At 48.2% G+C, this 27,456-nt stretch overlaps 1 protein-coding gene and 1 long non-coding RNA gene across 3 annotated transcripts; one reads left to right on the plus strand and one right to left on the minus strand.

Moving 5' to 3' along the window:
* The first annotated feature begins 1,997 nt into the window (after positions 1–1,997).
* On the plus strand, positions 1,998–20,042 carry LOC144317620 (uncharacterized). Of its 2 annotated transcripts, none has more exons than XR_013383620.1 (2): positions 1,998–2,395; positions 18,633–20,042. It is a non-coding gene; the product is annotated as an uncharacterized LOC144317620 (long non-coding RNA). The 2 variants fall into 2 exon arrangements; XR_013383619.1 differs by having other exon boundaries at positions 18,638–20,042.
* Positions 18,992–27,438, minus strand: MAPK13 (mitogen-activated protein kinase 13). The gene is made up of 12 exons (XM_077904266.1): positions 27,236–27,438; positions 26,440–26,569; positions 25,188–25,246; positions 22,128–22,236; positions 21,913–21,942; positions 21,483–21,530; positions 21,253–21,367; positions 21,049–21,120; positions 20,184–20,263; positions 19,840–19,918; positions 19,570–19,746; positions 18,992–19,331 (listed from the first exon to the last, which is right to left on the minus strand). The coding sequence occupies exons 1-12, from the start codon at positions 27,352–27,354 to the stop codon at positions 19,249–19,251; spliced, it is 1,101 nt and encodes a 366-aa protein (XP_077760392.1). The 5' UTR covers positions 27,355–27,438; the 3' UTR covers positions 18,992–19,248.
* Positions 27,439–27,456: the final 18 nt, after the last annotated feature.

Here is a 27,456-nt window from a genome sequence, read left to right on the forward strand (position 1 = left end):
GAAAGCAGATACTCAAAACAAATCTTTGTACGCCAATGTTCATAGCAGCACTATTCACAACAATTGAAAAGTAGAAATAATTCAGATGTCCATCAATTGATAAATGGATAAACAAATTGTAGTATATCCATATGATGGAATATTATTCAGTCATAAAAAGAAATGAAGTATTGACACATGCTACAATAATAATGAATCTTAAAAGCATTATGCTAAGTAGATGAAGCCAGACACAAAAGGTCACATATTGTAAGAGACATTTATTTATCTGAAATATTTAGAATAGGTAAAGCCTTAGAAAGCTTGGGTTTGCCAGGGGCTAGAGTTAAGAAAGAATGAGGAGTGATTGTTCAGTGGGCATGAGGTTTATTTTGGGGTGGTGATTTTGGACCTTGATAGAAGTAGTGGTAGCACAGCACTGAGTATGCTAAATGTCACTGAATTATTTACTTTAAAATGGTTAATTTTATGTTATGTGAATTTTATCTAAAAAGAACCCTTCTTTGCATAGCTTACCTCTATCTCAAAGATGTTCTCTAAAATTTCAACAAAGAATATTCTTTTTCTTTTCTTTTTTTTAAAGATTTTATTCATTTATTCATGAGAGACAGAGAGAGAGAGACAGAGACATAGGCAGAGGGAGAAGCAAGCTCCCTACAGGGTCCCAGGTGTGGGACTCAATCCCAGGACCCTAGGATCACGACCTGAGCCAAAGGCAGACGCTCAACCACTGAACCACCCAGGTGCCCCAAGAACATTCTTTTTCAAGGTAATCATAGGGAAGGTCCAAAATGGAAAGGATACAAAATATTTTGCTGAGTAATAAACAAGACCTTCATGAGAACATGGACCCCATTTCTGAGTAATTCTACTGTATCCATTAAACAACAATAAGAGAGAAAACTAAGGAGTATAAATCCTGGGAAAGAAGGAAACTTTATCATTATTCATAAATGGCATAGTTATTCAACTGGAAAGCCTAAGAATAACAATTTAAAACTACTCTCAATAATAAGAGACTTTAGTCAGGTGACTAGATATAAAATTAATATTCAGGAATCAGTAGGTTAATGGAAGAAGAGTTTTATTTACAACTGTAACCAAAAAGATAAAAATTTCAGGAGTAAGTTTAACAAGAAATGGGCAACTTACTGAGCAACAGAAAATACTTGAACAAATGAAAAGTCATGCCTATCACGTCATTTGGATTTGATTTATTCAAAAATAAAAATACACAATATTTTGGTGACAATTTAAAGTTCAAGGCATTTGGCAAAGCATACCAAGGTGTGATATGATATATACTTTCCTATGTTTGGATTAGCAGTATGAGTCAGTGGATGAACTAACCATTTTGTGTAACAAAGGGGAGAGTAAGCATTGGGGAGGATTGCATTGGGAAACAGGAAATCTTCACAATAAAATGATAAGTAAGGAATGGATGAAAAAAAAATCTCTACTAGAGCTGATAAGTAAATTTGAAAAATCTGTCAATTCAAGAGATGATATTTTATTGATATTGTAGTTGCTCAATAGCATTTGACATTTAAAACCACACTCACTGTAATCCCCAACCCTGTAAGAGTTGAGACACCACAAGACCAGAGGGTTTCGGCCTCAGCTTGTCGATCACACTCAGAAGTCACAATATGCTCATGCAGGCTGAAGGTGACTAGCTTTAGGACAAGACACAGAGCAAAGAAGGCAGCACCATGCACACCATGCCTTCACAGACACTGGTGACACCAGAGGGGGATCCTAATGGCTCCGGTTGCTGCACGGCATGTGTCGTAGTCATAAGGAATGACAAGAAAAAAAAAAAAGGAATGACAAAAGCTATATGCATATGGGTCACAGTTGATCAGGGAAGCCATGGTTCTATAGTCCCTGAGCATATAGAGCCTTCTGGTCACCTAGCACCTGGAAGGATTGTATGCAGTTCCCATTCCTTAGTGTACTGCAGCTGCTGTATTCAATTAACAGTGTGATATGAACCAACAACCAAAGACTGTGTGTCACTGGGGCGTCCTTGGATTAGCAGTCCGTACATAGCAACCCCAGCTAAACTATTGTTTCTCTTTCCTGGGTAATCACTTTGCTTGCAAATGTAAGAAGTTCCTCTCGAGGTCAAATTCATCCCTCAGCTGGAGGAAAAGATTCGCAGTCTGGCTCACCCTTTCCCTCCAGATAATTCTCAACAGACTCTGAGTTCTTTCTCCCTTGGACTCAGGTATCATGAGTGGCATGATAACACAGCCAATGCTATTTGAGACTTGAGCCTATGGTTGAAGGAAATGCCAGTCTACAAGACAGAGATGAGAAATGTCTACCAGACTCTTGAGCAATCCATCATGAAGCAAACCAAAAACAGGGAAAAAATGAAACAAAAATTAAGGTATGGTGGTTATGTTGCCTTTTATAACTTGGCTTGAGACCTAGTCTCTTGTGTCCTACTCATGTTGAGGTGTGATTGGTTTGGATTTAGCTTTTACTGCCTTACTTCCTCTTTTTTCCTTGTTATTCTTTTCAGGACTGAAGTCAAACATATTTAGATCCTGTTTCTCTTAGGAGGTTTAGAATAGACATCTTTTCCTGGACTAGCCCTTCTTCTAAACTGTAACCACACCCCTACCTACCCATTGTTCTCCTGAGGCAGGTTTTTGTCTTGTGTGTTCTTTCTCTTTAGGGTAACGTGTCTCCTCCAAAATTGATGTTTATAGCCTAGGCCTACAGCATGAACTCTGGTGTGGATTAAATTGTGTTCTTCAGAATGATATGCTGGCATCTAATCCCTGATACCCATAACTGTGGCTTTATGTGGGAAAAGTTATTTGTAGATGTAATTAGTAAGATGAGGTTATGTTGGAATAGGGTAGGCCCTAAATCTGATGACTGGTATCCTCACAAGGAGGATTTGGGGAGACACACAGGGGTAAGATGGTCATGTGAGGACAGAGGCAGAAGCCAAAGTGATGCGCCTGTAAGCCAAGGAGTGATGTGGATTCCCAGCAACCCCTAGAAGCTAGGAAGAGGCCAAGAAGGATTCTTCTTCCCCCAGAGTCTTCAGAGGGAGGATGACCCTGCTAACATCTTGATTTCAGACTTCTGGTCTCCAGAAGTGTGAGAAAACAAATTTTGATTGTTTAAACTCACTCAGTTTGTGGAAACTTGTCACAACAGCCCTTGAAAACTAACACAAACTCTTTGTCTCAGTTTGGTTAAATTAAACATGTAAGACAGGCATCCTGGGAATGGTTCGTGGGTTAACTATGTAAGAAGCATGCCTAATCAGAATGGGCAGTCATTTATAAAATCACTTACCTAACAAGTCCCTCGAACACATTTCTTCTTACTGTTTCTAAATAAAATAAAGGTATGATCATTAGAACCTTTAGGAACTTAGGTTATTCAATCATGAAGGAAAAAGGCAAATAAGAAACGAGTTAGTTTTTCCTTTCTGATATAACAGATATTATCAGTGTAAATTCTGTCACTGAAACCTTTTCTTCTAGGAGTTTTCTTGCTAAAGCTGTAAGGAAAATCAATAAAGAAGGCTGTTAATTAACAAGTGAGCACTGCATATAAATTTAGATCAAACAGGCTGGAATTACAAAGTTTGGGAAGTGTTTTCTTTTTTATCTCCTGAGGCTGGTTCTGGAAAGGAGTAAATGCTACCTCTTTATCATTTGCTTCCCCCTCCTCCCCCTTTTTTTTGACCTTGGTGGCAATGTTTTGAGGATTAAAGAGTGGAGTGATCACTCTCCAGAAGTGAAAGAACACAACTTTGTGACCAGAGACACTGGAAAACTGAAAAAATAGTGAACCTTTATTGACCCAGGGAAGAAAACTGGTCTCTGAGAAATGAGGGATTCAGCAACGGGATTGCTAAAACAGAAACAGCTAGAATGAAGGGCTCAGAGACTTCTGAATCAAAGGCAAAAGAGAATTATACCATGAAGAAGAATGAAAAGCCAAACATTTCAGATCAGACAAGCATATAACATAGGAGAAAATCTAGGTGGCCTTGGGTTTGGCAATGAAGTTTTGGTGTTTGTTTGTTTGACATTTTATTTATTTATTTATTTATTTGAGAGAGAGAAAGAAAGCAGGAGGGAGAGGGAGAGAGACTCCAAACTGAGCACAGAGCCCAATGTCAGGCTCCATCTACAACCACAGGATCATGACCTGAGCCAAAACCAAGAGTCAGGTGCTCAACTGACTGAGCCACCCTAGTGCCCTGGCAATGAATTTTTAATACAGCAAAACAACACCCAAAGCATAATCCACGAAAGAAAGAACTAGTCAGTTGGGCTTCATTAATATTAAAAACTTGTGCTCTGCAAGAGATACTATTAGGGGGACGCCTGGGTGGCTCAGCAGTTAAAGTGCCTGCCTTTGGCCCAGAGTGTGATCCTGGAGTCCAGGGATCGAGTCCCACATCGGGCTCCCTGCATGGAGTCTGCTTCTCCCTCTGCCTGTGTCTCTGCCTCTCTCTCTCTGTGTCTCTCATGAATAAAGAAATAAAATCTTAAAAAAAAGAGAGAGATACTATTAGGAGAATGAAAGGGAAGTCACAGAAGAGGAGAAAATATTTGCAAAACACATATCTGACAAAGGACACACATCTATAATATACAAAGAGCTTTTAAAACTCATAGAATAATAAAACAAACAACCCAGTTGTGTGTGTGTGTGGTTTTTTTTTTTGTTGTTGTTTTGTTTTTAGGATTTTATTTATTTATTCATGAGAGACACAAAGAGAGAGGCAGAGACACAGGCAGAGGGAGAAGCAAGCTCCCTTCAGAGAGCCTGATACAGGACCTGATCCCCAGACCCTAGGATCATGCCCTGAGCTGAAGGCAGATGCCCAACTGCTGAGCCACCCAGGTGTCCTGCAACCCAGTTTTTTAAATGGACAAAAATCTGAACAGACATCTCACCAAAAAAGATACCTCGTGGAAAATAAGCATATGAAAAGATGATCAACATAATGAGTCATTAGGGAATTACAAATGAAAACAACAAGATATCATTACACAACTATTGGATTGGCTAAAATCCAAAATACAAACAACACCAAATGCTGGTGAGGATGTGGAGCAACAAGAACTCTCATTTATTGCTGGTAGGAACGCAAAATGATGCAGCCACTTTGGAGAACAGTTTGGTAATTTCTTTTGAGGTTAAATAGAGGCTTACCCTACAATCCAGCAATCGTGCTTCTGAATATTTAAAGATCTGAGTTAAAAACTCATGCCCATACAAAAGCTCAGATGGATTTTTAGCAGATTGATTCTAATTGCCCCAAGCAGGAAGTAAGAAGATGTCCTTCAGTAGGTAAACAGATAAACACACTGGTGCATCCAGACAATGGAATATTATTCAGTGCCCAAAAGAATGACCTATCGAGCCACAAAAAGACATGGAGGAACTTTAAATGCATATTGCTACATGAAAAAACTAGTGTGAAAAGGCGACCAACTGTATGACTCCAACTATACAACATTCTGGAAAGGGCAAGACTACAGAAGCAGTAAAAAGATCAGTGATTACCAGAGGTGCAGCAGGAGGGCAAGAGGAATGAATAGATGGAGCACAGAGGGCAGTGCAACTCTTCTGTATAATCCTGTAATGGGGGATTATATATGGCATTAGGCATTTATCAAAATGCACAGAACTGAACAGCATGAACAACGAATCCTAATGTAAACTATGTACTTTAGTTAATAAGAGAATATCAATATTGGCTCATTGAATGTAACAAATGTGCTACAAGATGTTAATAATAATATAGAAGGGCACCTGGGTGGCTCCGACAGTTGAGCAAGGGACTCTTGATTTCGGCACCAGTTGTGATCTCAGGGTCATGAGATGGAGCCTCACGTTGGGCTCCGTGCTCAGCAGAGATTCTGCTGGAGATTCTCTGTCTCCTTCTCCCTATGCCCCTCCCCTGACTCACACACTCTAAATAAATGAAATCTTTAAAAAATATCAATAGAGGAAACCGTTGAGAGGGAGAGAGCAAGTGTATGGAAGTCTCTGTACTTGAGGTTCAACTACACTATAACCCACAACTCTCTAAAATGTAGACTCTATTTTAAGGAATCATTAGCACCCATATCATGTTCTTTCACAATTGAGTTAGAAATGCATAACAAAAAGATACTTTTTAAATCTCAGAGGTTGGGGATGTAAAAACTTATTATAAATAACTTACTGACCCAAGAAGAGATCATAATGAAGATTTGAAAAAAATGTTTAAAACTAAATAGTAATTAAGTTAAGATAATTAACATGTCGAATCTTATGGGAGGCAGCTGAGAAGTAAATTATGGCCTTAAATGTATGTATTAGAAAAGGAGAAAAATTGAAAATTAATGAGCTGATCATCCAACTTAACAAGTTAGAAAAAAGAACAGTAAGATAAACCTGAAAAAAGAATGAAAGCCAAGAGCAGAAATGAATTTGTTTAAAAGAAAATACAAAATAAATATATAAATAGATCAACGAAACCAAAAGTTTCAAAAAACTAATAAATTAAAAAAGTTCTGGCAAAACTGAGAGACAGAGAATGCCAAGTGCAATATTAAGAAAGAAAAGAGAGACATAACACAAATCTGAAAATCCTTCGAGAATACTATGACAATCTTTGTACTGATATATTAAAATCTTAGATGATACATATAACTTCTTATGAAATACATAGTATAATTTCCTACAAAATTGTACTTTACCAAAACAAATTGACAAACACTATCCTTTGTTCCCTCTTCAACAACCATATTTACAGATACAGACATGCACGTGCATATGCGTGCGCACAGAACTCCAATTTAATTAAATAGCAGGTAAAGAATCTTTGATCTCAGAAAAGATCAGTCCCAACTCTGACTGCTGTCCCAAATGAAAAGCCAAAGTTTCCCAGCTTGTCCCTGTTTGGATCCACATGGTGCCCAAAGATGCTGTAGCCAACTGGAGAACATGAAGTGATAAGCTAGCAGCTAAAGATAAGGGAGTGAGGACATTGAAGGAGCCTGTGTCCTTGAATATCTTCTCCAGCCTTGGAACACCTCCTCTTCTCTCTGGTTGTGTGAAACAGGAGGATGAGAGGACTTGTTACTTAGGCCACTGTTACATTTTTGGTCACTTTCTGCCAAAAGTACCCTAATGCTTTGACACAATGTGAAACAGAAAATTTGAAGAATGGGACACCTGGGGGGCTCAGTGGTTGAGCATCTGCCTTTGGCTCAGGTCATGATCCCGGGGTCCTGGGATTGAGTCCTGCATGGACTCAATAAAATCTTTAAAAAAAATTTTTTTTTAATAGACCTACAACCAATAAAATCAAATCAGTTATTAAATACCTATACACACACAACCAGTAGGCACAAAGGGTTTAAATGTTTCGAACATTTAAGGAACATATCATTTCATTCTAATACAAATATAGAAACTCTTCTAGGGAAGAGAGAGAGAGAGAATTCCCAAAATCATTTCATAGATTAAAATAAACTTATCATTAATCAAAGGAAACTAGTGGGAGAGAGAAAAATTGCACACCAACCTCACTGATAAACATAGCACCTGTGTGTGTGTGTATGTGTTACGACCAAGAAGGATCTACCGTGGGACTCTAAAGATAGTTTAACCTTGGAAAACCTGCTAATATATACAGCATATTAACAAATTTAAAGAGGAAATATATATATATATTTCCTCTTTAAATTTATATATATATAATAATATATATATATATTAGATTTTATTTATTTACTCATGAGAGACACAGAGAAAGGCAGAGACATAGAGGGAGAAGCAGGCTCCCCTCCCGCGGGGATCCCGGGGTCCTGGCATCCAGGCCTGCTAGGGCTCCCTGCTCATGGAGAGTCGGCTTCCCCCTCTCCCTCTTGCCTGCCACTCCCCTGGCTTGTGCTCTCTGTCAAATAAATAAAACCCGAGGGCAGCCCGTGGGGGGGCTCAGCGGTTTAGCGCTGCCTTCAGCCAAGGGTGTGATCCTGGAGACCCAGATAGAGTCCCACGGGCTCCCTGCATGGAGCCTGCTTCTGTCTCCGCTTGTGTCTCTGTCTCTCTCGCTCTCTGTGCCTCTCATGAATAAATAAATAAAAGTCTTTAAAAAAAATTTTTTTTAGATCCTTAAAAATAAATAAATAAATAAATAAATAAATAAATAAATAAATAAATAAATAGCAAGCCTCTATGAATCCTTCCTTTCTTGGATTTCTCTTCCTTCCCATTCTCTAACTTGTCAAACCAGTAAGACTAGTAGATTTACACTTGAATTATGGCCATCACATGCTACATATTCTACATAATGCCTTCAGGCAAAATTTTTATAATCACAAATTTTACGCACTGCACTGCCCTTCTACCAATGATTGACTGCCCTCCACTTTCTGCCTGCTTTTCTCTCTAGTCTCTTTAAATTATGTGTATGTGTGTGTGTGTGTTTAAAGATTTTATTTATTCATCTGAGAGAGAGAACGAAAGCACAAGCAAGGGAAGAGGCAGCAGGAGAGGGAGAAGCAGACTCCCCACTGACCCAGGAGCCTAATGTGGGATCATGACCTGAGTCAGAGGCAGATGCTTAACCAACTGAGACACCCAGGTGCCCAAAATTGTGTGTTTTTAAAATTTTTGTCCAGAGTCCAACCAGTACTGAAAAAAAAAAAAAAACCTCCCATTTTTGTTTTAAGACACATAAGTGAAGATGTTGCCTTGTCTGAAATTCTCAGGGAAGATCAAAGATCACAGGGAAGGATCCCTGGGTGGCTCAGCGGTTTAGCGCCTGCCTTTGGCCCAGGGCGCGGTCCTGGGGTCCAGGGATCGGTCCAGCGCCGGGCTCCCGGCATGGAGCCTGCTTCTCCCTCCTCCTGTGTCTCTGCCTCCCTCTCTCTCTCTTTCTCTCTGTGTCTATCACAGATAAATAAATAAATCTTTAAAAAGAAAAGATCACAGGGAAGATCATAGCAATATGCATGTGGTATTCATTGTTGTCTTGGTGATAGTTAAAGCCATGAGAAGAGATGAGACCACTAAGAGATGAAGATAAACAGAAGAGGACCCAAGAACAGAAAGAGAGAGGTTTTTTTTATTAAGTTAACATAATCCTGTTGAAATTAACAGTAATTATAGATGCCACTTATTGAACCTGGTTCCATGGATCTCCCTGAATTCATCCAACAGGATCACAAGACAACTGAGGCCCAGAGCAAATGGTTTGCTCGTGGTCACAGGGAAGTGAATGAAGAGAGGAACTTTAGGAAGAGATGGGAAGAGGTGAATGCTCAGGGTGGTTGAGATGAGAGAAACTAGTGGAGGAAACTACTGAAAAGGAGCACGGTTTGCACGTAGAGGAAAACCTTGAGGAGATTTTTTTCAATTCTCAGACACTCAGTTTCCACTTCTGTAAGATAGGAATAATAATTGCTTTATCATTAGTGTGAAGATTAGAGATAATGTATTTATAGTACCCAAAATAGTGCACCTAGAAAACTAGCAATAGAAGGAAAGCTATAATGCCTGTGAATATTATTTATTGTACTTAGTCCTCTTCTCTCTCTCTCTCTCTTTTTTTTGAACATTTTATTTATTTATTTATTTATTTATTTATTTATCCATGAGAGACACAGAGAGAGAGGTAGAGACACAGACAGAGGGAGAAGCAGGCTCCCTGTGGGGACCCCAGGATCACGATCTGAGCTGAAGGCAGATGCTCAACCACTGAGCCACCTAGGCCCCCCAGAATTTAGCCCTATTTTGTCATGCAAATAAAATGAAAGTCCCCTCCCTCCTCCAAATCCTTACTAGGCATAGGTGGACACAGGGATGGAAAAGATTAGGAGGAGCAATGAGAGTGAAGATGTATAAGAGAGGAAGTGCCTGCAGGATGTCCGCCATCCAAGGTGGACTTTATGGGTGACCAGCGAAAGGAAGAAGCGAAAAATGTTTTCCTTGATCCCTAGGACCTCACATGTTTGCACGCTTGCTGAGTGGGCTCTCCTCCTGGCTGCAGGCAGTATCTCCAGATCCTTTTAAGGATATGGGCTCAATCCCCATGGAAGGAAGAAAACCCATAATGAAGTCAAAAGTAAAGCTTTTGTTATCTATTCTTAATTATTTTTATTTTATTATTTATTATGTGAAGTATAAAAATATAGCAACGAATCCACGCTGATGTAAATAAATGGAACACGTCTCTCATACAGAAGAACTCCAAATCATTTTTTTAGGTATTCTCTCGTCAAGGAAGTGAAGCATAACTGCCCCTTCTTAAGTGTGGGGTGTTCTTAGTGATTTGCTGCCAAAAGGAATATGAAAACGGGGTAAATGTAGTTTTACAGTGAAGAAATCTGGCAAACACAACTTCAGCTAGGCTCTCAAGGTTGACATCGACAGAGATAAATCATGTTGATAGTATGTATGTTGATACAACACAATAAGAATGGCATTTTGCCCCTGTGGCCTTCACCTCCAAACACATGATCCCATTAGAAGAACAGCAGCAAATCCCAACCAACAGACATTTTGCAAACCACCAGTATTCTTCCAAACTGCTCAAGTCACTGGAAACAAGAAAAATTTGAGAAATTGTCACAGCCAAAAGGAGCCTCAGGAGACACGTGGACGTCCCAAATGGGATCCTGGGACAGCAAAGAACATTATGTAAAAACGAAGGAAACCTGTATGAAGTATAGACTTTAGTTAAGAATAATCTATCAATATTAGGAGTGCCTGGCTGGCTCAGTTAGAAGAGCATGTGACTGTCGATCTCGGGGTTGTAAGTTTGAGCCCCATGTTGAGTGTAGAGGTTACTTAAAACATAAAAATCTTTCACAAAAAAAACAAAACAAAACAAAACAAGAACAATATATCAATATTAGTTGATGAGTTTTAACAAATGCACCATACTCATGTAGGATAATAACAGGAAAACTGGATTCCAGGTATATGGGAGTTCTCTGTATTCTCTCAGCAGCTTTTTTCTGTAAATCTGAAACTATTCTGTAAGTAAAAGTTTATTTTATAATTATGTGTATACATATTTTTACAGGTAAAATACATGTATAGAGAGACAAAGCACACACACACACACACACACACACACACACACATATGTATGGATGTATATATGTATATATCCCCCCGCCCAGCTACAGCTTGATACTGGAAATAGAGAATGTTTTTTGGAATCCTTTTATTCCTGAGTCTGAGGGAGGTGGCTGAAGTCATGTTTTCACTGTAGAAGAGCGCAGGAAACAGTGGAGGACCGGCATGGACAAAGGCACGCGGGTTCCTGGACAAGCAGAGGAGGGTGCCAGTTAGTGGGAACAAGGGAGAGGTGTCAGAGAGAGGCAGAGAGACCCATGTCTCATCTCACCTACTTTTAAAAACTCATGCCTAGCCTGAACATACTAGAAGTAGAGCAACTGTGGGCAGCACTTGGTTAAAAAAATGAAGGAAGGGAGGGAGAGAGGGGGAGAACAATCGAGAAAAAGGAGAGAGAGAGAGAGAGAGAGAAAGAATTTCCTTTTTAAAAATAACTCTCACTTAAGACAACTTTCTGGAATGTTAGCAGTATTTCACAATGCAGACATCTCAGTTGGCAGCTTGATTGATTTCCTGATTTCCAGGAAAACTGAGCTGTCATCTGGTTCCGACTAGGCTATGTAGCCTCATGAATATGCAGTTCTTACGAAATGTGAGCTGGTTGCTGAAGAAAAGAAATTGAATGCTTCTTGACGTATTGCTTCAAGCCCTCCACGGTCTCAAAGATGAAGAAAACTGGTGGAAAACTTTCCTCCTTTCCACATAAACAAGAGAGCAAAGAAGTCCTGAAGATCCATTTCTGGGGGAGTTTTCACATCACAGAAGGTTCTGGACCCACCTGCTGGGTGAGGAGTCAGATGGGCACAGCGCACCTCCGTGGTTTTGTATGATACCTGTGCAACCTACCTACCAATATATCTACTGCGGCTTGTAGTTCCTGGGGTCCCCAAGAGTATTGCCATCATCAACATGCATTTTTGAGCCCAGGTCAAATAGTGAAGAAGACTAACAGTTACTGTGCACCCTGTGTGCACTTAGCCCTCACAGGTCCTACACGTTAGGCTCACTCTCTTATTTTTTTAAAGATTTTTTAAAAGCTTATTTATTCATGAGAGACACAGAGAGAGAAAGACAGAGACATAGGCAGAGGGAAAGCAGGCTCCCTGTGGGGAGCCTGATGTGGGACTCGATCCCAGGACCCCAGGATCATGACCTGAGCCAAAGGCAGATGCTCAACCACTGAACCACCCAGGTGTCCCTAGGCTCTTCTCTCATTCCACTTTAGACAAAGGAAAATGAAGCTCGGAGAAGTAAGATACCCTGCCCCCGACACCCTGTATGATGGCTAATTTTGTCTTTCAACTTGGCCAACGTATATGCTCAGTTGTTTGGTTAAATACTAGTCTAGATGATGCTCTGAAGAATTTGTAATTTTTTAAATTACATTTTCTCTTATTTACTTATTAGTTTTCTAAGTAGCCTTTACACCCAATGTGGGACTCGAACTCATGACCCCAAGGTCAAGTCTCATGCTCTCCGACTAAGCCAGCCGGGTAGCTTTGCCCCTGCTTTGAAGACTTTTTAGATGTGGTTAACATTTATTATCAGTTGGCTTGAAGTAAAGCAGATTTCCCTCTGCAATGTAGGTGGGCCTCATCCAATCAGTTGAAGGTCTTAAGAGCCAAAACGAGTTTTTTTATTCCAGACTTGCCGACACTACTCCCTCCCCATCAAGTGAACCAATCCCTGAAATGCTCCTTTCTCTTAACCCCAGGGTTTTTTGTGTGCAAAGAAAGCCCCTATTCTCACTTCCACGCTCTGTGCCTTCCAGACCCCAGAGTCATATTAAAGCCAGGTGTCACTGGGGCCTGGTCTCTTGAGGACCTACTGAGGGACGATCTGATGTGGGGCAGACCAGGTGAGCCAAGAAAAGTGCTGTTGAGGAGGAAGGGAAGATGTCAGGAAGATAGAGTCAGCAAGGAAGAAGGAAGACGTGGTAGGAAAATATACTAAAAATAATGCTTAATGCTCCACGAGGGCCTCCTATGTGTCAGGCACTGTTCTGAGTGCTTTACTTATATTCACCTCATTTCACAGGGGAGGAAACTGAGGCCCAAGGTCACCTGGCTGGTTCATGGCAGAGCAGCAGGCAGTGTTGCCTCCAGCGCCCAGTGCTTAGCTCCTGTTGCGCACAGGGAAAGGACAGCGTTCGAAAGAGGTGCCACTCCTCTGATGGAGGATAAGAAGGAGGGGCTGGACGGAGTTGGGGCTTCTAAAGCCAAGGCCCTAATCCTACCGGGCTGGAGGAAATCCAACTGTAGTCTTTACTGGGCTCCTCCTTAGAATTACACAGAAGTTCTAGGATCTTATGGATCCCAAGACACAAGGAAAACACCTCTGCTCATCAGTCCATACTGAAAACCACTGAGATGTTGCATTAGGTAAAAATGTGCAACCTATACATAGGAGAGTGTCTGAGTGATAGTGCCCTGGGCTATTTCATGTTTCATGTAAGAAGAAGCCTGGAGGTGGGCAGTCACTGGAGTGGTTTCACAGCCTCCTGATGTCTCCAAGAAATCTGGATCTTGTTATTTTTATATTTTATCATCCCCAGTGTGTGGACTTTTTACCCTTAAGCTTGTTTCCTCATGGTCACAGAATGGCTGCCAGAGCTCACAAAACCATCTTCAGGGCAGAGTAGGTACAGGCCACCTGGATCTCCTTCCCAGACCTCCCCTAGGTCCTCTTGGTCGGAACTGAGTCCTAAACCAGTAAGTAGCAAAGAGAACATCAGCTCACTTGGTGCAGAACAATCATGGGTCACCCCCTGGGCTGGAGAAGAGGACCACTTTCTGGGGCAAGTTGCAGTCTGAATAAAATATGGGTTCTTCAAGGAAGAAGGGAGTGTGGCTGATGGGTAGGAAACCAACTGTGTCTGTAACAGAAGAACTCTGTCCCAGTTCACTGGGCTCTTTCAGGTCCATGATTCTGATGCCACAGGACACACTCGGGACACAGCCAAGATGAGGAGCCCTGTGTCTAGGGTCCAGGCACCCTGAGCACACTCAGCAGCCTCCTCCTGAGCTCAAGCAGGGTGTTGATAGGGAGCTGGTCATAGTCTCCAAAGAATATGGGGACTAACAGGCCTCTACCTCTTTCTGTTCAGGAGAAGCCACACCACTTCGCAGGTGTACTGCCCTCCCAACATTTTCTCTTCCCAGAATCCTAGCAAACTGTTCTCAAAGATGAGTCCTTTGGGGGAAAAAAGAGAAAAACAAACATTTTTCTGGTAGCTTCTTCTCTTGACCAATGAACACAAACCTGCCTCTAGTCCAAGCTGTCTTTATGCCTGTGGTGGCTGGGTGGACAGGGATGGTTAATACAGACGTCTGCAAATCATCATGCCTCTTTCGCAGTGGTGGGTAGGAGGCCTGGGCCCCGATCTCTCCTCTGGGCCCCAATGTCTTCATCAGTAAAATGGTTTAGAGCAAATGCTGTGGAGCGAGGTTGTGTAAATTCCATGCAGTCCGAGAGGTATATAGAGAGGCCTCTGCAAATCCCCTAGCAGAATGCCCCGGGGAGACCCATTCCTACCCAGACGCTGCAGTTGGGAGACACAGGGAAATGGGGTGGGGGGATATGTATTGTAGGCTATCAGGTGAGGATGTGGGTGTTTTAGACCTGGCTCTGTGACTATGCAAGAGGGAGGATGGGGTGCCGGGGAGCGGGCAGGGGAGGGCTGGGGGTTGGTTAAGGGATAACAGAAGGCACCCAAAGTCACATTTTCATATCGAGAACAAGGGTTCTTCCCTGGGGTGCACCCACCACAGACTGTGCCCGGTCATTCAAAGCCAAAGAAGTTGGGCTGAAAAAATATTACCACTTTCCTTCCAGTTGCGGCCTCCCCGGTTCTGAGCCAAGGCCGCAGACGATGGCTGTAGCAGCAGCACCAACAGGGAGCACGGAGCTTTTCCACTTCCCTTTACGGTCGCTGTAGTTATCTTGAAACATCGTTTTTGCTCATTTCTACTTCAGATCTGTAGTTTCTCAGGCTCCAAGCCTGATCCTGGTATTTGACGCGTTCATGCAGAACCCCGTGAATCGCAACATCACACACTTCAGTGTTTTCACAACGGTATTTCAACATCACTAGCTTCCTTTGTAATCCTGTGCGTTTCATTATATGCCCAGGAAAATATTGTTCTGAGACGTGATCCGAGGCACAGAAAATGGTGAGGAGCCACCTGCCCAGAGGGTCCTCGTTGACACTGGCCCAGAGCAAGAGCAGACAGTCAGCTCCTGCAGGAGGGAGCAGATGAGAATCCCACCAGGCACTGCCCCTGCTCCGAGAAAGCTCACGAGGACCTCTCACTGAGATCTTCAATTTGATTGAAAGGTGTTGGGCCTCTGCTGCCCAGAGTGGAAAAGGAGGAAGTCCTTTGCTTCTTACCTTAAATCACAGGAGGATTTGGGAGGATGAGGACAGAGCCCCAAGCTCACTATGGCATCAAGGGAGGGGGAGCATCCCAGCCTTCGTTCTTAGGGAGTCATTTCAACTGGATTTAAGGACACAAAAGCCAAGAGTGGGAAGAAGAGGCGTGAAGAGAATCCTCCCTCCTCCGTAGCCGGTTTTCCCACACCCTGGTGGAGAACAAGCGGTAGGTCACTGTGCCAGGCAAAAGTTGAGCCATTCCCCCTTTCAAAGAAGCCTCCAGGCTCGCAGGCAGTGGGGCAACTGTGCCCACCAGACTCTTCCTTGCAAGGACAGTTCCTCTGTCTCTGCTCCCCATGAGCTGCCACCCCTAAGGCACCAGGCAAGCCCCGCTCTGGGTGACATGGGTGGCCAGGCCCCAGTGTAGACCCCAGTGGTCTCGGGAGAAGAGCTGCACCATTGTACAAGGACATCGTTTATTTCACAAAGGAGGAAATCCAGGACACAGATGCTGTTACTCAACTGTCCCCAGGCCCAGTTTAGCTTCCTCGTCTCTGTGAAGACCTTCCAAGCTTCCCCACCTGTCGCAGGACCAATCCCACCCTTGTTCACCAACGGGAAGGTGGGACACAGGACTCACTTGTCAGAGGTCCCCCAGGCCGACTCAGAGAGTAGCCGAGCCCAGATCCCCCAGGCAGCCTATAATTGGACTCGGTTCCTGTCACTCTGGACGTGTGCCCATCGGGTGAGGCCAGAATGCACAGACTCCCTCCCACTGCTTGGCAGCTTCACCTCCCTATGCAGAAACTTCCCGGGTTTGAGAGAATTATAGGGAAAGGGCTGTAATGACACATGGAAGTTTAATTCTGGGATGGGAGATGGGCTAGAGGACACTGAGGGGTGTTGGGGGAAAGGCCTGGGAGTCTGAAACCCCAGACATTTTCATGGGAGCCACTCAAAGATACAGGCCCGGGCCACCCGCCTTCTGCTTCCTGCTGGGTTCCCCCCGCCCTCAATACCATGCAGTCTGGTCAGGGCGGAGACATGATCACCAGGACCCCAGGACATCATCCATTCATGCACTCATTCTTCCATTCACAGAGATTTCTTCCAAGCAGGGGCTCACAGCGGGCAGTGGGGGAGGGGAGCAGAACCACACACCCTGTAAATGCTGTCCACAGGGGGCTTGGGGCAGAGGGAGGGAAATACCCATTCTCAGGAGGAGGATTGTGGAGAACTGCTTCCTCCATGGAGGCCTGAGGCAAAGTCTTGAGGAATGAGGAGGCTTTTCCTAAGTGAGGAGGGGGATGAAGGGCCTCCTTAGACCTGGAGGGCTCTGAAAAGAAGCTCCAGGCCCACCTGGAGAGTCCTGGGACTTGTGCTCTGGGCTGCACTGGGCAAAGAGAGCTCTGTGTGTGATGACTCTCAGGAGGAAATGGGGTCCCGTGGATAGGTACACTTGGGAAATTCTGCATTAAACAATGTCGAACAAAAAAAAACAAAAACAAAAAAACAATGTCGAACAGACCTCTTTATGGCAGGACTTGTCAAAATCTTTAACTTATTCATGTGCAGAGTAAGCCTTGTGGTGTATCCCAGGACCAGCATTCTGGTAGACTATGCTGGGATCAGGAACATGGAGGTAGTGGGGGTGTATGACATTAGATCAGAGGCAAGGGGCTTTGAGTGCCAGGCCAGCGAGACTGGACTTTTTTCATGGAACCAGTGAGGAATCTCAGAAGGCTGAAGGATTTCACTGAGGGATTTGGACTCGGCTTGGGCAAATTGGTAACCAGCAAGGACAGGGCTATGGTAGGACATGGCTGGCCCCTCCCTCCTTGACAACAGGATCACTTGGTGGGAGAGGAAGCAGGATCCATGGACATAGGCAGCAAAGGAGCTCAGTGAGGCAGGATAGAAGGCACGGAAGGCTGGGCCACCGCTGAATCCAAGTTGGTCAAGGCTGCTAGGTTCAAATCTGGCTTCCACCACTTTTTAACTGTGGGTATCTGACCCCATCTTCCTGGGGCCCCCTTAAGCTTTTCTAAAAAATAGACATTCTTTTTTAGAGCAATTTCAGGTTTGTGCCAAAGGACAGAAGGTTCCATATGCTCCCTCCCCAACACAGCTCCCACCCCCAGCCTCATAGTTCCCCCCATTGACATGTTACAAGTGCTGAACTGATACTGATACATTATTATTAACTAAAGCCTGTGGTTAACTAGCGCATAATGTCATGTAGCCACCATTAAGGTGTCACACAGCATAGTTTCACTGCCCTCAGAGTGCCCCATGTGAGCCTCAGTTCTAACATCTGTAAAACGTGTGAAGCCCATGTGGGCCCCTCAGACTTCCGTCGTCAGCTGCTGATTTTGGCCTCCTGGCAAATGGGACTGACATCAGCCAAATGTTTTTCTAAATATGGTCCGATATCCATCAGAGTCCCTGGGCTTGGGTGAGCGGGTCTTCATTCAAATGTTCTCAGGCCTCGCCCGCATATCCTGCTAAATCAGAATCTCTGGGGTAGTGCCCAGGAACCTGCATTTTTGAGCCAGGCCCCCAGTGCCCAGGGCTGGAACAACGGCCCGGGGAGAGTCGGGGGCAGGTTCCTGGCTCCTTCCCTGTACCTGGGAATTGGTTCTACTGAAGCTTTTTGAATGCAAACAGACAAATCCTAGCCCTTGTCAGGTTAAAGCCCAGGAGAGACATGCCATTCCTGAGAGGAGGGAGGAGTAGAGCCATTTTTCCGTAAAGCCTGGAAAAAGCCCATTTCTGCCTTCCGCAGCTCCCAGCCCACAAGCCTGCTATTGTTTCGTATCCTGATTGCTTATCACTCACCCAAAATACCCTGCGTGTAACGTCTCACCAGCTGCAGCTCTCTCTGCAATTCCCTTAATTTAGCAGCCAAACACGTTTGGTTCTGCAACAGAGCCCAGGGCCCCGGAAGGGGCCCCTCCCTCGTGGCCATCTGTAGGGGGTTAAATGGTGTCCTCCCCAAATTTGTGTCTGCCCAGAACCTCAGAATGTGACCTCATTTGAAAATAGGGTCTTTGCGGATGTAATGAGTAAGGACTGAGATGAGGTCATACAGGATGCGACGAGCCCTAAATTCAATCTCTGGTGTTCCTATAAGGACAGGCGAGGACGGACAGAGCTGCACGGAGGCCAGAGGGCCATGGGGAGCCAGCGACCAGCCCAGGCACACCAAAGGGGCCAGGGGCCACCAGAAGCTACACAGAAGCCAGGAAGGATTCTGCTCTAGAACCTTCAGAGGGAACACGGATGGCCCTGCCGATGCTTTGATTTCGGACATCTGACTTTCGGGACTGTGGGAGAACACAGTTCTGTTGTTTCAAGTCATCTGGTTTGTGGTGATTTGTCGCAGCAGCCTTAACAAACCAATCTGCCATCAGTGCACAGACCCCTGGCCCGGCTCGGCCCACCCCTCAGTCCCGCTATGGCCTTTGCCAAAGGAAGGACCCCACACGTGGGCAAGTCTCCAGATGTTTTAATGTGGCTTGTTGCGATCAGTTACTTTCTCCTAACCAACATCTCTGAATTCTGCAGCTACGAGGCCTGTTTCCTGCCCCAGGACAAAGCCCCTCTCTCCTCCGCCTGAAAGGCTATAATCCCAGAAGGACTGGGCCTGTCGTCGTCGTGACAAGCAGATCTCACCCTGGGGACAGTGTATCTGGCAGGGGGTGCCTCGAGGGGGTCCCTGGGCTCAGCCAGGGGTCTGGCTAGATAGATCACTGCAGCTTCATGCCGCTCCGGCGCCGTGAGTCCTTCCGGGCAATGGGGCTGAAGTTCACGATCTCCTTGTAGATGTGCTCTGCAAAACACAGGCTGGCTCGAGGCGGGTAGGGGCTGCGGAGCGCGGAGCGGAGCGCGGAAGACGCCTCCCTCCCCCATGGAAAGCGGAGCAGAAGTCGGCGCAGGGAGAGAGAAATGCACGCAGGAGACAGTGTCTGCTCCAAGAGGAGCTCCGGGAGGGCAGCGGGCAGGCTGAGGGCGGGCTCAGGAGCAGGGGGAGCAAAGGAGGGAGGCCCACCCAGGCCTCCAGCTCTTACGCTTCCATTCATCCACCGTGAGTTTCTCATGTTCTAAGGAATCATTAAAGGGCTGCGAGGCCTCTGTCTCCTCCTCAGGGTCTCGGAAGGGTTCAAAGAAAGGGTGGGCGAGGGCCTGCGAGGCCGTCAGGCGCTTGTCCACGTCCAGCTCCAGCATCTTCTCCAGCAGGTCTGTAGCTGCAGCGACAGAGAGCACCTCACATCCCAGGCCTGGGAGAGCCGCCCGCGGGGACGAGGGCAGGTGCCCGGAGGGGCAGCCCCAGGACTCACCCTGGGGGCTGGCGCACGGGAAGAGCTGAGAAAAATCCTTCTTGGGGCTCTGTGGCAGGGCCTGGATATAGGATTTGGCCTGGAAGACAGAAGAGTTGTGAGTGATCCCCAACTGTCAGCCCCTCAGGCCTCAGGCTTCGGGGTATAGGGCAGGGACTCCAGAAAAGCCCCAGAGCTGGGCTGATGGCTCCGGTCAAAGTCCAAAATGGGATGAAGGCCAGAGCACCTGCCAGGGCAAAAAGGAGAGGATAAGTAAACCCTCCCTCCCAAAGGCCCAGAGCCCGCGTGACCCCTGGTTAGCCAAGTGCACAGCCGAGGCTGGTCTAGACCCATCTGCCACTCACTGCTTTGTCGTTCAACTTCTGCACAAATTCTGCACCCGGGACCCCGGTCACTTTGAGGATCTGGGACAGCTGGTCCAGGTCTTGGCAGCAGGTTAAGGCTCGGCCTCATTCTCTGCTGGTGGATCGGGGCTGCCCTTCGTGGCGCCCTTCCATCACTCCCACCCAGGCACTGGGGCAACCATCCAGGCACCAGACGTGCTCCCAGGAGGGGGTGCAGGTCTCTGGGAGGCTTCCCACCTGCCAGGCTGGGTTAGGGTCCTTCCCCACAGATGCTCCCGGACAGGCCGCCTTCCCAGCTCCCATCCCAGCTGGCCTCCATCTCTTTGTCACCTCCCCCCCCCCACAGGCCAAGGTGGGCAGCGCAGATCCCACATATTCCCCTCAAAGCCCACACAGCACACACGGCCGCTCAATTAGTCCATGTGGTGCCAAAATGTGAAGTATTTTCTACATGGTGGTAGAATGGCAGGTGACTGCTTTCCAGCAGTTCCCTTATCTGCATTTTCAAATTGTTCTACAGTGAGGGGCGCCTGGGCGGCTCAGTCATTTGACTGTCTGACTCTTGGTCTCAGCTCAGGTCTCATCCCGGGGTCGTAAGTTCAAGCCTCACATTGGGCTCCATGCTGGGCGTGGAGCCTACTTAAAAAAAAAAAAAAAAGTAATCAAATCAAATAAATAAATAAAATTGTTCTACAGCGAGCGTGTATCACTGTATCATTACAGTGTATGTACAGTGTCTGTAATGTATGTATGTAAAGTGTATCACTTTCCCATTAACAAAGAAAACAAAAGAGCGAGATTTAATAAGGTGTCCGTTGAAGGAGTGAATCCCCAGATAGAGTCTGGCTTTTCCAGCAAAGGATACAATCTTTCCCCTTGAACAGAGTTTTCCCTGTCAGCATCTCTGCCATGATGCAGCCCACAGACCAGATGTCCACTGCAGAGGGAGGGGAGGAAGCATCACCTGGACCAGCTGACCCCGCAGGCAGTCAGCCCAGAGGAACCACAATGGCCTTTGAGGGGCTGTCAGGGAAGGCCCCTGGCCCTCCCTGGGTGGCTGGCCACTGACCAGTCTGGTTGTAGTGCATCCAGCTGAGGATCACCTCGGGGGCCCGGTACCAGCGGGTCACCACATAGCCGGTCATTTCAGCATCCGCATGCCGGGCCAGCCCAAAATCCAAGATCTGTGACTCAGGGGACACAGGGAGAGAGTTGCTGCGGACAGGAGCAGCTTCTGGGGGCTTCCAGGGGATGGGGGCCCACCCTGTGCCCAGGCTGACCCTTCCCGCGCCCACTCACCTTCAGCTCGCAGTCCTCGTTCACGGCCAGGTTGCCCGGCTTCAGGTCCTAGATGAGGGAGAGAGTGAGCACTGGGCTGAGAGGCTGAGATGGGAGCTTGTCCCCCTCCTCTCTCTGGGTGTCAGTCTCCTCGTGTGTAAAATGAGGGCTGGACCGGGTGTCCTGTTGGGCCTGTCCAGCTCTAAAATATCCTTGATTCTTGGAGCTGAAACACCTAGCTCAAGGCTCGCTTTGTTTGTAGCATCCAGAAAGTTCCCCAGAACACAGCATTCTTCTGAGCAGGGCCTTTCTGGGCCAAGGCTGGGTCTGAAAAATCCATATTCCAGGCTCCAGAGGATTTTTGCCTCCTACTCCTTTCCTCCTTCCTGACTGTGGAGAATCCCTTCAGGGTGGAGGAGCCTCGGAGGACCACAGCAGACAAAGCACTCACCCTGTGGACGACCCCAGCTGAGTGGATGTACTGAGAGAGAGAGAGAGAGAGAGAGAGAGAGAGATGAGTCCAGCGGCCAGCTTTGATCCCGAGTGCTTCAGGCTGGCTCCAGACTCCTCCACCCTGTCCCACTGTGCTCTCCCAGCCCCCACGGCCTCAGTTCTCCACACCAAGGCACCACCCACCCCCCAGCCACCTTCCCAGCCCCCATGCACCTTGAGACCCTTGAGCATCTGATACACCAGGTACTGGATCTTGTCTTCACTGAACTCCATCCCCATGATCTTCTGCAGGTCTGTCTGCATGAAGGGCATCACCAGGTAGCTGCAAAGCACAGGAGCTTCATGACAGTCCCCAGGCCCACCCAGCCCCGGTCTGAGCTCGGAGGAGGCACAGGGGCTGGGGCAGAACAGACAGGCCTCAGGGGCAGCCTCTGCCTGCAGTCACCAGCCCCTCCAGGGCCACGGCCAGCCAGACCCCCACACGGGCCCCCTGGCTTCTGGCTTCCAGCCTGGCTACGCTGGCTGCCCCATTGGCAGCACTCTGGGCAAGCATTTCAGCTGGAGCGTGCCCAGGAAAACCAAATGGAGCTGTGCTCCCTCTCTTCAAAGGTGCCCTCTCTTCGCCCTCCTCCGTGCCCCACAGAAAGCTGGAGCTGTGACTTAGAAACACCTGCCAGCATTTCCTTCTGCTTCCATCCAAACGTTTTCTCCCCCAGAGGGTCATGCCCAGGCTGGGAGAGCTCCGCAAACAGCCAAGACCGTCTGCCCTTCCGAGAAGGCGGTAATCAAACAACTTCCAGGAGGGCAGGAGGAAGGAGTAGCTGAGCCACTGCACTCTCCGAAGGGATTGCAAAACAGGTCAAGGTCAGCAAAATATAGCTGTTCCCCAAAGTAGTAATAGCAAAGTCCAGAACAAAAGACGATAGACTTAGAAAGGACTATTTACCAAAAAAGAAAAAAGAAAGGATATGGTGGAGGCCGTCTATATGAGGCTGTGATTTCCTTTTTTTTTAAGATTTTATTTATTTACTTGAGAGAGAGAGAGAGACAGAGAACACGCTGGAGAGAGAGCACTAGGGAGAGGGAAAAGCAGCCTCCCCGCTGAGCAGAGAGCAAGACTGACACTGTAGTGACTCAACCCCAGGCAGGACCAGGGATCATGACCTGAGCGAAGGCAGACGCTTAACCGACTGAGCCACCTGGGCGCCCCACACCTGTGATTTTCTGAAGCTTTCTTCTCTCTGATCATCCCCTCTCCCCCATGGGGACCCTGCTCCATGCACAGCCCTCCCCAGTGTCGTCCTTCTCCTCCACATGGACCCTGGTTCCTTCTTCTCTGCTGACAAATTTGCTGAAGTCTTGCTGTGTTTGAACGGCCTTGCCTTGACTTGTTTGTTTGAATAACCACCCCTTTTACCTCTTTCCCTCCCCAACCGAACTTCTGGAGTAGTCCATACCTCCCAACGCACTGCCTTAACTTCCAATCCCCTGACAACCTGATGCCTGCTCCCACCCCTTCAAACTGCTCGAATCAAGGTCACTGAGGGCTGCCCAATATACACACCCGTGCCTCCCTTGCTTCCTATGGGACCTCTAGCAAAATCGGACACTCCCTCAAGATTCTCTGTTGACCTCTTAGCAGCAGCACATCATGTTCCACCTGAGCTCAGATCCCCGGAGCTCCACATTTATTTGCAACTGCTGATTAAACACCTCAACATTGATAAGCTCCTCAAAAGTTGTGTCCCAAATGGAATTTGTTATGTGCCTCCCAAGATCTGTTCTTCCTCTACCTTGTATTCCAGGCCCGAGCCTGGCTTCCTGACCTACGCCCCCTCTCCTGGCCACTGCATCTCCCAACAGATACGACCTTTAGATGGTCCTATCTCCTGATGGGCCTCAAGTCTGCTCTCGGCCTCCCATCACCCCTGCCTTAGTTAGCTCAAGGTCTGGGTCTGGGACACCACTCACCAGGCTTTCTCTGCTCCTAGAGCTGCTCCCTGCTTTTTCCCTCCTGCCAAATCCCCCAAATCTGATCTGTCCACATCACCCCAATGTTCGAAACCACCATGGACTCGAGGCTGCCTGTGGATTAAGTCTGGACTCTTCCAATGACCAAACCAGCCGCTGGTCTTCACTAGCCACATTGAACCCACCAATATTCCCCTAACAGTCCAGGCTCATGCACCGTGGCCTTTCCTTTGTCCACACAATTCCTTCTACCTAAGATGCTTCCCGCACCTTTACCTCCAGCAAACCCCTCCTCATCCTTTGGGGGCTGAGCCCCCCGAGGCAGCAGGCAGTCCCCAGCACCAATCACACTACTGTGACTATGCATTTAGAAGCTGTACCCCCACCCTGCCTGGGGCTGGGTGGGGGGGCTGGTCCACTTTAAATTCCCAATGCTGGGGCTCCCTGGGTGGCTGAGCAGTTTAGCACCTCCCTTCCACCCAGGGAGTGGGTGATCCTGGAGTCCTGGGATCGAGTCCCACGTCGGGCTCCCTGCATGGAGCCTGCTTCTCCCTCTGCCTGTGTCTCTTCCTCTCTCCCTCTCTGTGTCTCTCATGAACAAATAAATAACATCTTTAAAAAAAATAAAAATAAATTAATTCCCAATGCTAAGCCCCATAGCTGGCTTTAGAGGGAAAAAAAAAAACCTTCCTTCAAAATCACCCCATTAAATTTAAAACAAAAGCAGGGACCTTCAGCTGCATCTGAAATAGGGATGGGGGAACAAAAGGAAAACGAATCTACCTTCCCAAAGGTTTCCTACGTTTTAAGACCAGGCACTTGGGGAGCAAAGCCATGCATTTAACAACTATAATCAACTATTGATTTCTGGTTCTGTGTGACTCAGTCAAATACCCCACCAGCCAGAGGTGGCCAGGACTTCCTGATCCTTGCTTCCTGCCAGGAAAAGCCCCAAGGTCCAGACCCACACCGGGGACCCTGCAGAGTTGTCGAGGTAAGTTGGTGCAGACGCTGTGAGGACTGCCAGTGAGGTCCTGGCTGGGATGACGGAGGGCAGTTAAGTGCAGCAGCTGAACAGACAGTTCTGGTCAGGCAAGCACCCACAAAGCTCCCCCTGCCTGCCTGCCTTTCTCTCCATCCCCAGCTGAAAGAATCTCCAGAGAGCATCACTCATGGGGGGCGGGTACAGCCGGAACAGGAGGCCCTGCCCAGAGAGACAGTCTGGGCTCGCCCCGCTGGCTCCCAGGCAGAGCAGTGAGTGAGGCCTGAGAACGCCCTGGAACCCAGTGCAGCCCGACTCACAAGTCATGGAAGCTGCGCAGGGAGGAGGCTGGGGTGAAGACATCCAGGAGCCCGATGACCTGGGAGAGAAGGTTGCCAGTGAGGCTGGGCAGCGCCACAGCCCTCTCCCCCTGTCCCTTGCAGCCCCAGCTGCACCCACCACCACCCACCCTCTCTGAATAACCATCCCGGCAGGAGGTAGGTTCCTAGCCTTCTGGGGAGCAGAGAAAAGGGCAGAGGCAGAAGAGGAATCCCCTTAACTGGGAGGGAGCTTGCAGGGCACAGTGATGGAATGTCAGGCTGGGGAGAAGCGGAGGGGGCCATCCCTGTGTCTACCAGCCCCAAGTCTGGGGTTCAAGGCAGGCCTGCAAATTCACCCTCCACTCAAGCAGGGAACCACAAGTGGTGAAGGGAATCAAGGAGGGGACAAGGCCTGGTTCGGAGCCAGGGGCAATGTCACCCTGGTGGGGGGTGGGGGGCTATGGGGAGGGGTTTGCTGAAGAGGGACAGGGCTTCCTACTTGCCTACCGTATTTTGGAATCATTATTTTACCAATCTACGTATCCTGGAGCAAAGCCCAGTTGTTAGGCCCAGCGCTGGGTCGCTAGACTTCCCAGGGGTTTCTAACAGACAGGATCTCCAGTGGTTATGCACTAAGGCCTGGTGCCAGGCTGCCTAGGTTCACATCTCAGCTCTGCCACTGACTAACCATATAACCCATTAGTCTTTCTGTGCCTCAGTTTCCCCTCCTGTACATGGAAGTAATAGTACTCCACTCCCGTGATATTGTGAGGATTCACAAGTTAGTCTACGCAAAGCTCCGAGGACAGCACTTGGCACATAGAGGGCTCAAGGAACCCTGGTTGTCGTTAGCAGAGCCACGTGTGGAAGCCACAGTAACCAGGATGCTGGGCACCCTAGCTCTGAGAGCTAGAACGAACTACGAGGTTCCTCCGTGTGCATTTCCTCGTAATGTGAAACAGTAAGTTTGCACCTCACAAAGTTCATTTTGCTCCACTGCCAAAAACACACTTTGCACCCTTCCTGGAAGTAGGCAGGGCAGGTCCTGGCACCTCATTTTAATGAAGTGAGGAACAGTGGTGGGAGGGGCAGGGAGGAGATTCCCCTTCCCCTGTTCCCCTCCTGAGCCATCTGTACTCTCACGGCCTTCTTGCCATCTCCCCTACACTCAAAAGTGGGGGAGGAAGGGTGCACCTAGTCAGGATGCTTGGGGGCCCCGCCCCCACCCGCCGGTCCCCCAGGCCCAGCCTACGTTTTCATGCTGCATGTGCTTCAGCAGCTGCAGCTCTCGGTAGGCACGTTTGGCAAAGATCTCAGACTGGAAGGGCCGGCTCAGCTTCTTGATGGCCACCTTCTCCCCTGACCGCTTGTCGATGGCACAGCTGCAGGGCACGGGCAGAGGTCCGGGGGGCTGTGGCTTTCTTTCCACGCCAGCAGCCCCCACACCACAACCCGGATGGCATCCCCCAGGCCACTGCGGGGAGCCCAGGCCATCCTCACCGAAACCCCTCCCGGGCAGCAGGCTGGGCTGCGCAGAAGGCAGCCCACGAGCCGCAAGGTGAGGGAGCAGCCCCCAGTGCCCTCAGGGGCGGCAGTGACCGAGGGGTGCATGAACCGGATCCAGAGCCCGGAGGGGGGCTCACTCTTTGCACCTTGGCAAGTCGCACTTCTCCCTCTTTGGGTCTCGGTGTACCCACCTGTAACCCGGATGAACTCTGGGGTCCCTTGTGGGATTCAAGCGCTGGGGACCCAGACCCCCAGTCCTAATTGAGCCCCCAGAGACCCCACAAAGCCGGTGGGAACAGTGAGGTGGCGCCCGGTCTGCCCCAGCCTGAGGCCTGCGGCCTCCTCCCAGCTCCAAGCGCCGCAGGACCAGCCCCGCAGGACCCTGGGCCGCCCCCCACCCCCCGGAGGTGGCGCGCGCGGCCCCGAGCGCCCAGCAGGGGCGGGGGGCGCCCCGAGGCGGGTCGGGGAAGGGGGGCGCCGGCCTGGCTGGTCGGGAGGCTCCGCCCGCCCCGCGCCCCGCGCCCCGCGCCCCGGGGTCTCACCACACGGCGCCGTAGGCCCCGCTGCCCACGTGCGTCGGCGACACGTAGGTCTTGGGCAGCTCCCAGGCGGTCTTGTTGACGTCCTGCCTGTAGAAGCCCTTTTTCCGGGTGAAGCTCATCCCGGGCGCCCGACGTCGGCGGCCCCAGCGCGGCGCCTGCGATCGCCGCCCGCCGGCTCCCTGCACCGGGGCCGCCCGCCGCCCGCTCCTCCCCCGCGCGAG

Source organism: Canis aureus, chromosome 7 (assembly GCF_053574225.1).
Source record: "Canis aureus isolate CA01 chromosome 7, VMU_Caureus_v.1.0, whole genome shotgun sequence".
Lineage (NCBI taxonomy): Eukaryota > Metazoa > Chordata > Mammalia > Carnivora > Canidae > Canis > Canis aureus.